The 16,992-nt window shown below is 44.5% G+C and overlaps 1 protein-coding gene across 2 annotated transcripts; it reads left to right on the top strand.

Moving 5' to 3' along the window:
* Positions 1-431: 431 nt before the first annotated feature.
* CCNQ (cyclin Q) lies at positions 432-14,458 on the top strand. Of its 2 annotated transcripts, none has more exons than XM_087710869.1 (6): positions 432-626; positions 2,955-3,066; positions 5,857-6,040; positions 7,307-7,439; positions 8,186-8,413; positions 13,993-14,458. In XM_087710869.1, the coding sequence occupies exons 2-6, from the start codon at positions 2,979-2,981 to the stop codon at positions 14,077-14,079; spliced, it is 720 nt and encodes a 239-aa protein (XP_087566995.1). In that variant the 5' UTR covers positions 432-626; positions 2,955-2,978; the 3' UTR covers positions 14,080-14,458. The 2 variants fall into 2 exon arrangements, with proteins under 2 accessions (XP_087566995.1, XP_087566994.1); XM_087710868.1 differs by having other exon boundaries at positions 433-762.
* Positions 14,459-16,992: the final 2,534 nt, after the last annotated feature.

The following is a 16,992-nucleotide window of genomic DNA, read 5'->3' on the forward strand; positions in this document are numbered from 1 at the left end:
CTACTGCTTCATTTACAGTCTTAAGGTTAAAGTTATGGGGGGTGTGTGTTTGAGTTGTAACGTTCTGTATGCACAATAGTTTTACACACAGCAGCCAAGGAATGCTTTTTTTTTTTTGGCTCAGCGGCCAGTTTTTACATTAGTGCTGTTTGTTACGAAATGTTTTCACAACGCTATTCACAATACTACTCCCGTTGCGTAGGATGCGAAAAGGAAAAAAAACGAAACAAAACCGGAAAACAAAAAGGCCCAGCGCGTTCTCTTTCATTGAGCGATTACTCCGGAAGGCACTGCGCACGCGCGAGAGAGAGAGGGCCCGCCGAACGCAACCCTCCGCGCAAAGGCTGGAGCGCGCGCCCTCGGCAGGCCCCGCCTCCCTCTCTCTCTCTCACGTGACTTGGTGCACGTGGGCGCATCAGCCGCCGCTGCTGCTGCTTTCTGCGTCTCGGCGGCGGGGTGGGAGGCTCCTCTTTGCGCCTCGTCCCGGGCGTTTCGGTGGGGGGGAAGCCGGAGGACGAAGCCCAACGCGACTACAGAACCCGCTCTGGTTCTCTCCAGCCGAGTTAAAGGACAGAGAGCCGGGGGAGACATGCCCGAGGGTGGTCCCGGGAGTGGCTGTGAACCGGGTACGAGGAGACCACCGGGACAGAGACTGAGCAGGAAGGGGCTCGGTGGCGCCTGCTCGTGCTCTCTTCTCTGCAAGTGCCCGGGGGCTTTCCCGGGGCGCGAACCGTCCGCCATCCTAGTGGCCGAGCGTAGTAGGTGAGATCCAATGCAACCATCTCCTGCAGGGGGAACCAAATTCACGACGGCGCGAAAGTTTCGACTTCTGGCCGGTCCTGAATAGACCCTCCGGGTCTGGAAAGATAGGGGTGGGCGGGTCACCCTAGGATAAGGATCTCCCCAGCAACCGGTCGGCGCAAACAAGCGAAGCCCCCTTCGTGGGATGCAGGCAGCACGCAAAACCACGCCTGCTCCGGTCCCTGCTGCCCAAGAGGTTGAAGGGGGTTGGGGGTCTCGGTGCCCCTTAGGGTGCCGTTCAGATGTTGGGAATGGCGACGCTGATGTGTCCTGGCCAAACTGACTCTTTGTTCATTTTGTCTTAAGAATCAAGGTAGCTCATTTCAATGGCAGGTGGAGGAGCCCAGATTGAAGAACACTTCCGTAGGGTCTGTTATCACTAGGCATGATCTAGTTATAGATTGATGATGATTCATTCTCAGGATTTTGTAAATAATGAAAACACAACTATCTTTGATTTTATAATAGCAGTAGCAGTTAGACTTATATACCGCTTCATAGGGCTTTCAGCCCTTTCTAAGCGGTTTACAGCAGTGTTTTTCAACCACTGTGCCACGGCACACTAGTGTGCCGTGTAAGGTGTGCCGTGGGAAAATTACTTTATATATAGTCAATATAGGCACAGAGTTAATTTTTTTTAACATTTTCTAATAGTGGTGTGCCTCGTGATTTTTTTCATGAAAAAAGTGTGCCTTTGCACAAAAAAGGTTGAAAAACACTGCTCTAAACGGTTTACAGAGTCAGCATATTGCCCCCACAGTCTGGGTCCTCATTTTACCCACCTCAGAAGGATGGAAGGCTGAGTCAACCTTGAGCCGGTGAGATTTGAACCGCCGAACTGCAGATAGCAGTCAGCTGAAGTGGCCTGCAGTGCTGCACTCTAACCACTGTGCCACCTCGGCTCTAAGATAGATAGATAAATAGATGCGCGCGCACACACACACACACCCTGTTAGAGGAGGAACTTATTGTACTCATGGTGCATAATGCCTATAGTGTTATAGTGCTCATTTGATGTATTTACCTTTTCTACCCATGAAACAGTTATTAAGTGATCTTTCTGTGTCTCTTCCCCTCCTCTTCATCTCTCAAAATGTTACTGTTGAGGACCTATCCCCTTAAAAATTAACACTGCTATTTTTGTGTGCAGAACTAATGGCGCAGTTGCAGTGGCCTTTAAATACATGATTCAATTAATTATATGATAACATCCGACTGCATCAATTCAGCCATTGTCTGCTATCCCCAGACTGAAGCTCCGCAATCTTACTTTTTGGTTCACTTCTGCCAAAGATCTCTGTGTAAAACATATTGCTATACTATTCACCCTTTCCCTTAAATGTAGATTCAGAAGAATATTAGCAAGTTTTCAGGGGCAGTATTTAAGTTTTAATATTCCACAGGATCAATAGGGTTGCGAAGGCTACTGCTACGGTCCTTCCTCCTAGGAGTTCTATAGTGCTCCTACCCCATATTTCTAGTTGGTTCTGTAAGAAGATGAAAGCTATTATCTTTCTTCTACAAGTGTCCTTCAATTTACTGAGAAAATGTAACTCTTCCTAGATTATCTTCACCCTGGAGTAGAAAACAGGTTCCACCACAAAACCGCGGACGACAAAATCGCACTCGACGAAAGCGCGTATGTGACATCATCACGCTGTGATCGATAAATGTAAAAATAAAGCGAAAACCTTACCCTAACCCCCCCAAACCTAACCCTTAACCTAACCCTAAATCTAACCCTAAACCTAACCCTTAACCTAACGCTAAACCTAACGCTAACCCTTAACCTAACGCTAAACGTAACCCTAACGCTCTAACCCTTAACCTAACCCTAACCCTAAACCTAACCCTTACCTTTATGTGAATCGGCTTGCTTTAATTTTATTTTTATTTCAATTTTTAATTTTTTTCGTCGCGCTGTGATGACGTCAAATGCGCGCTTTCGTCGAGCGCGCTTTTGTGGACCGCGGTTTTGACGGGTCACGAGAAAACATGGGTAGCTGATGCTTGAGTTTCAGTTAAAAAGTGAAACGAAGTAGAATGTGGTTAATAGCAACTTGTGAGGAGAGTTTTGTTTGTAGAGAGAATAATATAAGTTTTGTAAAGAGCGTTTGCTAAATTGACTGACTGTTTCTCTTGCTTATGCTCAGATCCTCTGAGACTAACCAACATCCATGAATCCCACTAGGCTGCATGAAACCAGCCAGCTATCTGCAAATGTCAGAATTCACTTCAAAGTCTGCAGGTTCATCATGGAAGCAGGTGAGCTAAGAGTTGATACTGCTGATTAAAATATCTCCCTTCCTTGGTTAGTCCAATTCCTATGAAAAAGGATTTGCTGTATTGGGAGAAAGTGCCAATCTATGAGGCACTTGGAGTTAGAGGGACTTAACTGGATAGGCCTAAAGTCAAAGACAATACAAGATTGATGGAGAGCCGAGGTGGTGCAGTGGTTAGGGTGCAGTACTGCAGGCCACTTCAGCTGACTGTTATCTGCAGTTCAGCGGTTCAAATCTCACCGGCTCAAGGTTGACTCAGCCTTCCATCCTTCCGAGTTGGGTGAAATGAGTACCCGGATTGTTGGGGGCAATATGCTGACTCTGTAAACCGCTTAGAGAGGGCTGAAAGCCATATGAAGCGGTATATAAGTCTAACTGCTATTGCTATTGGTAGCCTTCATGAAGTAATATGAAATAGATATGACTTACTCTATTTCTTATTTAGCTTTAGTCACGTCTGATACTTGAGTAGACACGTGCAGACATTTCCAATGTGTTTGCATTTATTAGTGAGAATTATAGAAAGTGAGAACTGGTTTATTTCTCATGGAGGAACTGGATAAAAATACTTGGATTTTGAACCATTACAACTCCCATTTTCCTAGAATCTTAGCTGTGTTGTTTGGCAGTGTTGTTTCAATTCCACTAGGCCTCAAGTCTCGCATTCCTAAACAGCTTTACAACTAGAGTTCTGCAAGTAGGACAGATCTTGTCAATTTCTATTAATTTCAACTTCCATTAATTTTGTGTAGATGAACTTCCTGGTGGGCTTTACCAGGGATGAAATTCAGCAGGTTCTGACAGGTGCTGGAGAAAGGGTAGCAGAAATTTTGAGTCGTTCGGAGAACCGGCAAATATCACCTCCGGCTGGCCCCAGAGTGAGGTGGGGATGGAGATTTTGCAATATCCTTCCCCCAGGAGTGGGGTGGGAATGGGGATTTTGTAGTATCCTTCCCCTGCCACATCCACCATGCCTTGCCCATAGAACCGGTAGTTAAAAAAAAAAAGAATTTCACCACTGGGCTTTACCTTACATTCTCTGCTTGTAGTCAGCCTGTAACAGTACAATTTCTAATCTACTGCTTCAGGAAAGTTCTCTCTATATATGGTCAAATCCTGGGCGTCATTGGTAGGGCACATCTCAGAATGTTATGTTATTCACTATCAGGATGTTATGGCTTTCTCGGAGCCAGTTGTCTCCTGTGTGATTCAGCGTGACCCTGCAGGCCCTAGTGTGACCTAGGCCATGGAGGACACACACCTACACAAGGAACCATATTACAACAGTAAAGATTTTTTTTATTTTCAAAACCAACATACAAATCCTCCTTCTTTACATACTGTAGAAAGTGTATCAGCTGGTTACCAAAGGCTTTTGTGCATCTCTTCCACCGTCATCAAATATAATTCATATTAATTCAAATACCTTAACTCAAATATTTATTATATTACCATCATCATACCTCCACTTTTATTTGACTATAGTTATTTAAACGTCCTTCATCCTAAAATATATCAATATTTAATACATAACCACATGCTGGCATTTCATTTACTTATTTATAAAATCCTCCATTAACATTAAATCCTCATATCCTGTTTAAGCTAAACATCCATAATATTTAATACCAAAATTTTCTAATCTTCCATGTATATAATTTATTATCATGATCCTTTCTTTCTTTAACTATATCCTATATCATAACATTTCCCCCCTATTAGTTAAAACATAACTGTGTCTAATTTTGTTCTTTTTTATTATTGTTGTTATTAATAATCTTTATATATAGTCCAAAAATATTTCTAACCTTCCCTTCTCATATCCAATTATTACTTATCATAACAGCTCAACATTGTATACATTGCTATCATTATCAATTTTTATTTAACTATACCTATTATCACTGAATTTAACTAAGTTTAGCTAATTTTGAATTACACTCTTCCATCTATCAACCTGTATCTCTCCAATAGCAAAACAATCTTATATCTACTGCCATTTGTGGATCCTGGTCATTTCTGAGTCAAAAAGTTGTGTCTCGATTCATTCTTCCTTATTCTTTCATGAAATTGCTTGCTGAATCTCCTGTAAGGCTGTAAGAAAACCAAAAATATGCATATAGACTGGGTGAAACCAGGCTTAATAGCAATAACTGTGAGAGGGATCTTGGAGTCTTAATGGACAACAAGTTAAATATGAGCCAACAGTGCGGCAGCAGCCAAAAAAGCCAATGCAATTCTAAGTTGCATTAATAGAGAGATACTATCAAGATAAAGTAGGTACTAATACCACTCTATAAAGCCTCAATAAAACCACACCTAGAGTACTGCACCCAGTTTTAGTCACCACACTGTAAATAGATCTTGAGACGTCTAGAAAGAGTGCAGAGAAGGGCAACCAAGATGATTAGGGGACTGGATGCTAAAACGTACAATGAACGGTTGCAGGAACTGGGCATGGCTAGTCTAGTGAAGAGAAAGATCGAGGGAGACATAATAGCAGTCTTCCAATATTTGAGGGGCTGCCACAGAGAGGAGGAGGTCAAGCTATTTTCCAAAGCACTTGAAGGTCAGACATGGAATAATGGATGGAAACAGAACCAATGGAACAGAAGTTGCCTTCAGAAGTTGTGGGAGCTTCATCACTGGAAGCTTTCAAGAAAAGAGACTGGACTGCCATCTGTCAGAAATGGTGTTGGGTCTCCTGCTTGGATTAGATGACCTACAAGTTCCCTTCCAACTCTGTTAATCTGTCAATCTTTTCTGCTAACAGGTGTGAAGTTAAGCCTGCGCTCTGTCCCTATTGCAACAGCGTGCACCATTTATCACCGATTTTTTATGGAGGTGCCTCTGGAGCCATATGACCCTTACTTGGTAGCTATGGCTGCACTGTATCTGGCTGGGAAGGTAGAAGAACAACACTTGCGGATAAGAGACATCATCAATGTGAGCCACAGGTAATAAGCATGGGGATCAGGATATGTAGTTATGAAGGGCAGGCTGGATGTATGCGAAGTAGCTGCTTAGAATCAGCAAAGCCAGCTTCCTGCAGCTTGGCATTTCCCATTGCAAAGAGAACCTCTACTACAGTAAAAGTAGCCCTTGAATCAAGGGATGGGTAGCCAGGTGGACCTGGCGTTTTTCAAAATTTGGAATTCCCAGTATTTGGTCTTACTAGTTAGGAATTCTGGCTATAGCATCCCCCACATACGTGGAAGAATAGCAAATTGAAGAAGATTGGCTTAGATCATAGGTCCACTAGCTTTAAATTATAATGCACGTTATCCCTTATCTGATTCTTTAGTTCCAACTGTGTTAAGTCATCTTAATACACAAGACTTCTTTGTAAGATTCAGGAACCCCAAAAGACCTTGTGAATTAGGAAAAGACCTCATCCATTCTTATTTTGGTCAGGTTTTCTCAGGAAGTCCATAAATAGAACAGGAAAATTACACTTTTGTGCTTTTGAGTTCTCCTGAACAATTGTTATTCATTGCCTCTGAACCCAGGAGATATAAACTGTGAATATCATGTAAGCCAAATGTCTTTTCTACATCTTGTGATGTGAATTCCGTAAGCTGTTCCAAGCTGTAAGATATACCTGTGCACATTATAGTCATTAGGTAAACCTAAGTTTTAATATAGAACTTTGTGGGGTTTGGCAGAATCTCCTAAACCTGCAGAGAGCTCAGACTTCTATTAAAAAAAAAGTTAAGTTTGGACAGCCAAGATTATCTTCATGAAGTAGGATGGGGGCATAAGCCCAACTGAACTTACAAATAATAATAGTTCTGGGGAAAAAAAACCTTGAAATTCTATGAAGAACCTGAAGCTTAGCTTTTTTATCTGCCCAACCCCTCCTCCCAGTTAAATTTTCTTACCTTTATTCCAGATGAAGAAAGCAGAATTGGGCAAAAGTTCTACATCGCAGGGCCAGCTTCAAACCTTAGTCGTAATAATATTGGGGAGCTTTGAGTCCATTGTTTTACCTAACTGTTCTCAGGAGGATAAAGTATGAGGAGAGGATTGCTATGTATACTATATGTTCCTTCTGGAGATGAAGTGGGATCTGAACCAAATGATTATGTTTGTAATCATAAGAGCCGAGGTGGCGCAGTGGTTAGGGTGCAGTACTGCAGCCAGTTCAGCTGTCTGCTAGTTCTGCAGCTCGGCGGTTCAAATCTCACCGGCTCAGGATTGGCGTTTTTCTCTACTCCTCTTAGGTACTTGCATCCTCGGAGTGACCCCCTGGAGCTGGACACACATTTCTGGGAGCTGAGAGACAGCGTTGTCCAGTGTGAGCTGCTCATGCTTCGTGGGCTCTGCTTCCGTGTCTCCTTCCAGCACCCCCATAAGGTCTAGGCTACGTTGCAGGGACATAAGAGAGAAATGGGGTGCATGAAGTACATGGGGGGGGGGGGGTTTAAATATTTACTTCTCTGCCTTTAGGCACTGAATGGACAGTCCTGTTACAGGGAAAGTTGATACCAAGTTTTTTCCCCCTTCTCCACCTCCATGTTTTTGGTTCACCGGCAAAAGGGCGAACGACAAAACCGCGCCTGACAAAAACGCGTCGCTGACGTCATCAACAGGGTGACGACAGCGCGGGGACAGAAGCGCGCTGTAAAAGTAACCCTAAACCTAAACTTAACCCTAACCCTAAAGCTAACCCTAAAGCTAACCCTTAACCTAACCCTAAACCTAACCCTTAACCTAAACCTAAACCTAACCCTAAACCTAAACTTAACCCTAACCCTAAAGCTAACCCTAAAGCTAACCCTAAAGCTAACCCTTAACCTAACCCTAAAGCTAACCCTAAAGCTAACCCTTAACCTAACCCTAAACCTAACCCTTAACCTAAACCTAAACCTAACCCTAAACCTAACCCTTAACCTAACCCTAAAGCTAACCCTTACCTTAAGTTAAATCGGCTTTCTTTCTCCGCGCTATTGTAAAGCGCCCTTCTTTCTCCGCGCTGGCTGTTGTCGCCCTGTTGATGACGTCAGCGACGCGGTTTAGTCGGGCGCGGTTTTGTTGTTCGCCCTTTTGTCGGGTCACAATGTTTTCAGTTACCCCTGAAAGATGTCCTTTTCTTTATGCAGTACCTTCTCCATTATTTACTGTCCCTGAAGCACTGGATGAATCGGCATAGCTGGGAGCGCACCCCGGTGGCGGCGGCAGCTTGGGCTCTGTTGCGGGACAGTTACCATGGACCGCTGTGCCTCCAGCACCCTCCACAGCATATTGCTGTGGCGGTCCTCTACCTTGCTCTGCAGTGTTACGGAGTGGAAGTTCCTGCTGATGCTGAAGCAGAGCGACCCTGGTGGCAGGTAAGGGAGGCAGGGTGGGAAGTGAACAGCTCAAAAGGCGTTCTGTTGTCCTTGGCTCCAGGTTTTAGAGCTGGTCTGCGTGGGGTTTTGTTTATACGGTTGCTTGCTTATTTATTTAGCATCCTTGCTTCACAGCCTCTGCACTTGACACTGAAGTGTGGGTAGTGCACAGTTTCTTAGATATTAAGTCACTGCTATTACCTGACCTGCACCAGAAGTGGAAAACTCCCACTGATCTCCCAGCTGTTTCTTTAATCAGCCTACGCAATCAGCCTTTCCATATTTCCATAGAGCTGAGGTGGTGCAGTGGTTAAATGCAGCACTGCAGGCTACTTCAGCTGACTGCAGTTCAGCAGTTCGGCTGTTCAAATCTCACCGGCTCAGGGTTGACTCAGCCTTCCATCCTTCCGAGGTGGGTAAAATGAGGACCCGTATTCTTGTTGGTGGCGATATGCTGACTCTGTAAACCGCTTAGAGAGGGCTGAAAGCTCGATGAAGCGGTATATAAGTCTAACTATTGCTATTGCTATTAGGAAAAAAAGAAGAAGCACTATACAGTAATATACCAAAACCAAAGCAAATGTTAAACTACATACAATCCTTTTTTTTATTTGTTTATTGAAAAGTTTTAATAAGTTTTACAATTGTATGCCTTTCCCCTTCCCTCCCTCCTGCCCAATCCCACATCCCTTCCCCCCTCCAACCTCCCAGAGCAAATAAAGGGTATAAACATTTAACAATCATACACTAAAATAAACTAACTTTAGCATCGTACCTTCGCTTGTACTTTAACTCCCCTTATGTAAAGCTAACTTTAGATAAATTATAACATTACTTGTTCATTCATTCATAAGCTAACTGAAATTTCTTAGTCCCATATTTATTTTGAATGTAATCAATCCATCTTCTCCATTCCAACTTGTACTGCTCATCTGAATGGTCCTTGAGGTATGCTGATATTTTAGCCACCTCTGCTAAGTTTGTTACTTTTAACGTCCATTCTTGAATAGTAGGCAATTCTCCCTTCTTCCAGTACTGCGCCACCAACAATCTTGCTGCCGTTGTTAAGTTCAGAATCAAATTAGTCTCTATAACTGTACAATCTGTAATTATACCTAACAAGAATAACTGAGGAGTAAACTTTATCCTCTTTTTAAGAATATTTTGAATAATCCACCATATTTTTATCCAAAATGCTTTGACTTTTTTACAAGTCCACCATATATGATAATACGTAGCATCAGCACAATCACATCACCAGGATTTAGATTGTAAGTTCGGATACATACAAGCCAATTTTTTAGGATCTAAATGCCATCTATAAAACATCTTATAAAAATTCTCTCTCAAGTTTTGGGCTTGCGTAAATTTTACGTTTCTTACCCAGATCTTTTCCCATGTTTCCATCATTATTGGTTCTTCAAAATTTTGTGCCCATTTTATCATATAGTCTTTAACTAGTTCTGTTTCAGAATCTATTTCTATCAATATATTATATAACCTTTTTATATGCATTTGGCTCTGGTCCCTAATTTGTTTACTACATACAATCCTTAACTTACATATTTTTTAAATCCGATCACTCAGTTAAAAAAAACAAAACACCTTATGATGCTGCCTGGTATCTGTCAACCCAAACCAGCATTATTCAGGTTTAAAAAAAGCACACACACAGAGAGAGAAAGATACAAAATCCTCAATCCTGGTCTGTGCATTCTGGCTGTGTTGATATGTCCTGTTGAGCTGTTTTAAACAGATTGGCTTACACAAACCCTAAAGATGAAGGTTCCCCTCGTACAGGCGTGCTAGTTGTTCCAGACTCTAGGGGGCACATCTCCGTTTCTAAGCCAGTGCTGTCCAAAGAACGTCTCCGTGGTTATGTGGCCAGCATGAGTAAATGCACACTGAACACTGTTACCTTCCCACTAAAGGTGGTTCCTATTTTTCTACTTGCATTTGCACATGCTTTCAAACTTCTAGGTTGTCAAAAGCTGGGACAAGTCATGGGAGCTCGCTCTGTTACATGGCACTAGGGAGTCAAACTGCCGACTTTCTGATCAACAAGCTCAGCGTCTTAGCCAGTGAGCCACCGCATCCCCATGAACAAACCCTAGGTTGCACTTAATGTGTATAATTGTGACATGAGAATGGAGACCAGACCCATTCGAGAATTATCCAGAGTTTCAAGCGTTTCAGGAGTTAGGATTAGGGTTAGGTGTTCCTAGATATCCCACTGCACGTGGGTTAATTGTGTCTTCTGAAATTCTGTTCCAGTAACAAGCTAGGGATTCTGCTGCCTTCCTAGACAGCAAAATCCTAAGATTGCTGTCCAGCAATCTTATCGAGCTTCTAGATCTCATTGTGGGGCTAGTGTTGAACGGATTCTTATGCAGGATAACTCAATTTCCATGCTCTGAGGATGGGATCTGGAATAACTTGGGAGTTCATGGCTTCAATGGCAATGATGTAATTAGTACTTTGTCATGCTCTTTTTATAGTTCATTTCCTTCAGGGACCTCAGCAAGGGTGGAAGATTGATTAAAATGATCTGCCCTGGAAATTTTATTGATCTGCTCTGTTTCCATCTTATACCTGAGGATTTTGTCAGTATTTGTGGTAGATAGCTTTCTTACAAGTCTTGGTCGTTCTTTGAAATGTGAAGCTAATTAGGGCTTTGGGTATGAATCCTAGCAAGACAGAATTGCTATTTGTACATAAGCATCAGAGGTGGGTTCCTACCAGTTCGCACCTATTCGGTAGAACCGGTTCGTCAAATCTACCGAATGGGTTAGAAGAGGTTCCACCAGTGGACCCAGAAAGCAGGCCACACCTACAGAAGAGGTTCCAAACTTTTTTGAACCCCACCACTGGTCCTTGGATAGGATTATTCTACACTATCATGCTCATATTTATAAAACTCAGTGCCTCTGTGAAAGGTAAGGATGACTACTGCGTTTGTGGTGCAATCAGAACATTGCGTGTGTTGAAGTTGTTTTAACGCAAACCAAAGATGCCTTTTAAAAAACATGTTTATATCCTATTCTTATGCAGGCCAGTGCTGTGTGTGAGGTAATTTAAGGTGGTTCTGACAAGTGTGGTCGGCATCTTCATATCCGGTCACATGGGCGGCAAGCCACTCCCATCCGGTCACATGGGCGGCAAGCCACTCCCACAAAGGAGGCCACACCCACAGAGTAGGTTCGAACAATTTTTGAAACCCACCACTGATAAGCATTCACTGCCTTTGGATAGTGTTGCGTTCCCTCTGGAGAGGTTGGCTCAGCGTATAAGAGCCAAGGTGGCGCAGTGGTTAAATGCAGCACTGCAGGCTACTGCTAGATCAGCAGTTCAGCAGTTCAAATCTCACCGGCTCAGGGTTGACTCAGCCTTCCATCCTTCCGAGGTGGGTAAAATGAGGACCCAGATTGTTGGGGGCGATATGCTGACTCTCTGTAAACCGCTTAGAGAGGGCTGAAAGCCCTATGAAGCGGTATATAAGTCTACTGCTATTGCTATTCTCCTGGATTCATGGTTTCTCCTAGAAGGTTAGGAAGAGCCTTTGCCCAGCTCTGAATGTTTTGCCAGTTAAGGTGCCTATTCCCCTTTTAAAGTGAAACCTTCGCATCTGTTACTCATGCCCTCATTATGTCAACATCGGATTACTGGAACTTCTCTCTATTTGGAGCTGTCTTTACAGTCTAGTTGGTGCAGATTGTGGCAGCCCACATGTTGGCAAGTGAGAGCTTCTGTAGCAGAGTTAAATCTGTAATTGTAGGTACTTCAATGGTCGCCGGTATGATTTTTTGAGGACTTTCAAGAAGCTCGACTTAAACCTATAAAGCCACTCTGTAGCTTGGGCTCAGATCGCAGATAGAATCTGTCCGTCCTATTCGATCAGTTTGCAGGGGACGCTCTTGTCCCTGCTCCTTGGGGGGCGGAGGAGACAGGTTCTTGGATGGAACTGGGGTTTCTTGGTGGTCTTTCCCCAGTTCTAGATATTTCAGGAAAACACTGAAAATCTGGTTTTTCGGTTGAGCATTTGAGGCAGGCGATGTTGGCTGAAGGTGAGGTTGTTATTTCTCATAACGTTTTGGAAGTTTTAACCTTGTGTCAGCCAACCAGGGTTGTTGAAGTATGTGAATGATAAATTATATAAGTAAACACCCACAATTCAATAAGACGTAACCTAGACAGGACGGCGAACCTGTGGCATGTGTGCCACAGGTGGCACACGGAACCATATTTGCCCGCACGGCAGCCCTTGGCAGGCCTCAGCTCTGATGTCCATGCGCGCCCTGGCCAGCTGATTTTTGGCCTTCTGGAGGGCTGAGGGAGTCTGTTTTTGCCCTCCCCAGGCTTCAAGAAAGCCTCTGGAAACTGAGGAGGGTGAAAATCCCCCCCCCATGGGGGTCGCTTACACATGTGCAGTGGGATAGTCACTCACACATGCGCAGGTGGGGTCACTCGCGCATGCGCAGGTGGGGGGGAACGTGTGTGCAATATCTCACATACTTAGTTGAGCATGCTGTTAATAATAAATTTTCGAGTTGTGAAATGAGTTGAGGTCTCCATAGCTGGGTTACATGTTTTTGTTTTTAAGTGACTAATGCAGCCATGGTTCCTTTGAACTGAATTAAAACATACATGTACTCTACCGAGCGAATGACATCTACATCATATGCAGAGCAACTTCAGCTACATAAATAACATTGGGCAGGAAAGCTAATCTTCACCCAGTTCACTGGCCCTAATCCATTTGTTTGCAAAAAGATGAGAGAATCAATCAGAGATCTGCTTTAATTAGCAATAGCAATAGCAGTTAGACTTATATACCGCTTCATAGGGCTTTCAGCCCTCTCTAAGCGGTTTACAGAGTCAGCATATCGCCCCCACAGTCTGGGTCCTCATTTCACCCACCTCGGAAGGATGGAAGGCTGAGTCAACCTTGAGCCGGTGAGATTTGAACCGCTGAACTGCAGATAACAGTCAGCTGAAGTGGCCTGCAGTACTGCACCCTAACCACTGTGCCACCTCGGCTCCTAATTGAGACAATTAGGCTGCATCCTTGCTTAGATTTAGACTTGCCCCTATCAAAACTGTGGAATCTCACAGATAGAGATGATGATGATGAAGGCTAAATGGTAAAACATGGAGAAATTCTGGGAATCATAATATTGAAAAAGCAAACAAAATGTATTTGCATAGATGCTTTAGCTTTGTAGATCCATTTTCTGTTGCAGGCATTGGAGCATCTTTGCAGGATAAGAATAAAAGTCAATGCTGTGATGCTCAACAGGGAAATTGGAAACAGGATTGCAGTTGTTAACGGAATGAGATTAATGATTAGCATCATTTTATGTGATGTATTTACACCCATATCTTATGTCCTTTTGCCAACTGTGGTCAGGCTGAATGCATTCTTCAAACCTCTCTTGGGGAGGGAAAGTATGCAAAAAATATACATCCCAATTGGCTACAGGGTACTTTATATTCTGGAAGACTATTTTGCCTACTTGATCCTGCCAGGATGTTTTTTTTTCCTGCTTTGCTAAAACTTTTAAATTTAATTTACCTTTTAGGTGTTCAGTGAAGATCTTTCCAAACCTGTTATGGACCAGATAGTCTTGGAACTGATACAGATCTACACTTTGGATGCAGAGATCTAAGTATACTACTTCCAGCCGAGGATCTGTACTGAATTGTCACGTTTCAAGCTGGGATAATGGTGGAAGTATTACTGATACTTGACGGGATTGATACCAGAAGTGCATCCTGTTCTTTTGAGACATCCCACTGAAGTTGAACAAGTGAAGCATCTTGATAGCCCTGAGAATCTCCTAATAGAATGACTTTCCAGTGGAGAATTCGTCTGGACTAATTTTCCATCGCCCACAAAAGGACAGTGTTCTAAATTGGAAGTTTGTGGAATGAGGAAATGAGTGAAAAAGATTCTTCACCTATTTCAAGTAAAATGTGCTGGCAAGATACTTAAACTTGTGTTTCTGGAGTAGTTTCCCAAGCCTCAATGCAATTACTTGTGCTGGCCTTGTTTGTGAAATTATTTATTTATTAGATTTGCGTGCTGCCCATCTCATCTAGATTGCAACTCCAGGCGGCTTACAAACATTAAAAACCAGTAAACATTAAAATGATAAAAACAGCATATAACCACAGTAAAAATTACAATTAAAAAGATGGGGAGGAGGGAAATGTGAAGCACATGGGTAGAGGTCGAATCTTCTCTTAATCTGGTAGCCGTCTCCAGAATGGTTCACCCCTGTTGGGGCCCTCTGCCAACTGGCAGAGTCAGGCCTTCAGTTCCTTTTCGAAGGTCAGTAGGGTGGGTGCAGATCTCACCTCTGGTTGTGTGAGTTCCAAATGGCAGCAGCTGCGGCAGAAAAGGCTCTGCCAGCAGAAATTTCTTAACTGACCAGGTCCTCAGCATGCCCCTTTTGCCAGCATTAAGTGGGGTGGGTCAAACCCATTGGAGCGAAGTGGATCCTCAGATACCCTGGACCTGTGCCCTGGGCTTTAAAGGTGATAACCAACTTGGGGCTGCCCTTGAAGAGTGTTCGAAGACTCCAGTTAGTCCAGAACGCAGCTGCGCGAGCGATCGTGGTTGCACCCAGGTACACCCACGTTACACCTATCCGCCGCGAGCTGCACTGGCTACCCATTAGTCTCCGAATCCACTTCAAGGTGCTGGTCGCTACCTATAAAGCCCTACATGGCATTGGACCTGGGTACCTGAGAGACCGCCTCCTGCCGATTACCTCCCTCAGACCGATTAGATCTCACGGGTTAGGTCTCCTCTGGATTCCATCTGCCAGCCAATGTCGGCTGGCGACCCCCCTGGGGAGAGCCTTCTCTGTTGCAGCTCCAGCCCTCTGGGATGATCTCCCTGTCGAGATCCGGACCCTTACTACCCTCCCGGCCTTCCGCAAAGCCACCAAGTCCTGGATGCTCCAGCTGGCCGGGGTGGCTGTGAAATATCCAGCCCCACGGAAATTGTGAATGTTGTGGTTTTGTTTTTAAAGTGTTGTCTTTGTCTAGTTTTCCCCCTTTCCCTTGTCTATTGTGAGCCGCCCGGAGTCCTTCAGGAGTGGGCGGCATACAAGACAAATCAAATCAAATCAAACTTGAATTGTATCCAGAAACCAGCCAGCAGCCGATGCAGTTCACGTAACGGGTATAACGCGGGTACCCTAAGAGCCGCAAAAATCCCCACACCGCAGAATTCTGCACCAGTTGTAGCTTCTGAATACTCTTCAAGGGTAGCCCCATATAGAGCATATTGCAATAGTCTAGGCATGAGCTGACCAGAGCTTGAATGACTTGGAGTGGAGGATTCCTGATCTAGGAAAGGTTGCAACTTTGGCACAACACAGAGATGTGCAGGCAGAGGCTCTCCTAGCCACAACTGCCAACTGCTCTTTGAGCAGGAGTCGCAAGTTCAGGAGACCCACCCCCCCACCCCAAATCGGGCAACCACGCGGAGGAGAGCCTTCTCGGTTGTAGCTCCGACCCTTTGGAACGATCTCCCCGTGGAGATTCGTACCCTCACCACCGTCCAGACCTTCCGCACAGCCCTTAAAATCTGGCTATCCCGTCAGGCCTGGGGCTAAAGATTGTAATCCATCCCCACCCGAATGGTATGAATGTTGTGTTCTTTTTAATTATGTATTGTGCTTATGTGTCATTGTTTGTATCCCCTTTCCCTATGAGTTGTAAGCCACCCTGAGCCCCCCCAGGGAAAAGGGCGGCCTATAAATAAACTTTTCCAATTCCACTGGGTCTATCTGGTGGAGTGCAACCCCACCCATAACTAAAGATGTCAAAAAGTCCTAGATGTTGAAGCTCCATGCACCCAAAGCCATTCACTCTCACCAGGGTTTAGTCCCCATCAAGACCCCCCACAGCCTCCAGGTACAGTGAGAGGGCAGCAATAGCATCCCTTGGGTCACCAGGGTTGGGTTATCATCCGTGTACTGATGATGCTTCAACCCATGGTAATGGTTGCCCTCACCCAGTGGCTTCTCTTGTACGTTAAAAAGGAGTGGAGAAACTACCAAGCCCTGTTGCATCCCACGAAGCAGCCGTGGGCTGGATCTCTTCCTATCAAACTGACTGGGACTGGCCTTGGAGAAGGAAGCCGAACCAGTGCGAGACTTTGTCACCCAACCCCATACCCTGCAGCTCTCCCAAATGGATAATGTCGATGGTGTCCAAGACCATTGAGAGGTCAAGAAGAATACTAGTGAGCCGAGGTGGCACGGTGGTTAAATGCAGCACTGCAGGCTACTTCAGCTGACTGCTAGATCAGCAGTTCAGCGGTTCAAATCTCACCGGCTCAGGGTTGACTCAGCCCTCCATCCTTCCGAGGTGGGTAAAATGAGGACCCGGATTGTTGTTGGGGGCAATATGCTGACTCTGTAAACCGCTTAGAGAGGGCTGAAAGCCCTATGAAGCGGTATATAAGTCTAACTGCTATTGCTACTACCCCATCCCGCTCTTGCCAGAGGTCATCATCAAGTGCAGCCAGTGCTGTTTCTCCTGACTGAAAAGGGTCAAGATAACCC

Source organism: Thamnophis sirtalis, unplaced genomic scaffold, assembly GCF_051295495.1.
Source record: "Thamnophis sirtalis isolate CommonGarterSnake01/CBP01778 unplaced genomic scaffold, rThaSir2_p1.2 scaffold_3, whole genome shotgun sequence".
In the NCBI taxonomy this organism is placed as follows: Eukaryota; Metazoa; Chordata; class Lepidosauria; order Squamata; family Natricidae; genus Thamnophis; species Thamnophis sirtalis.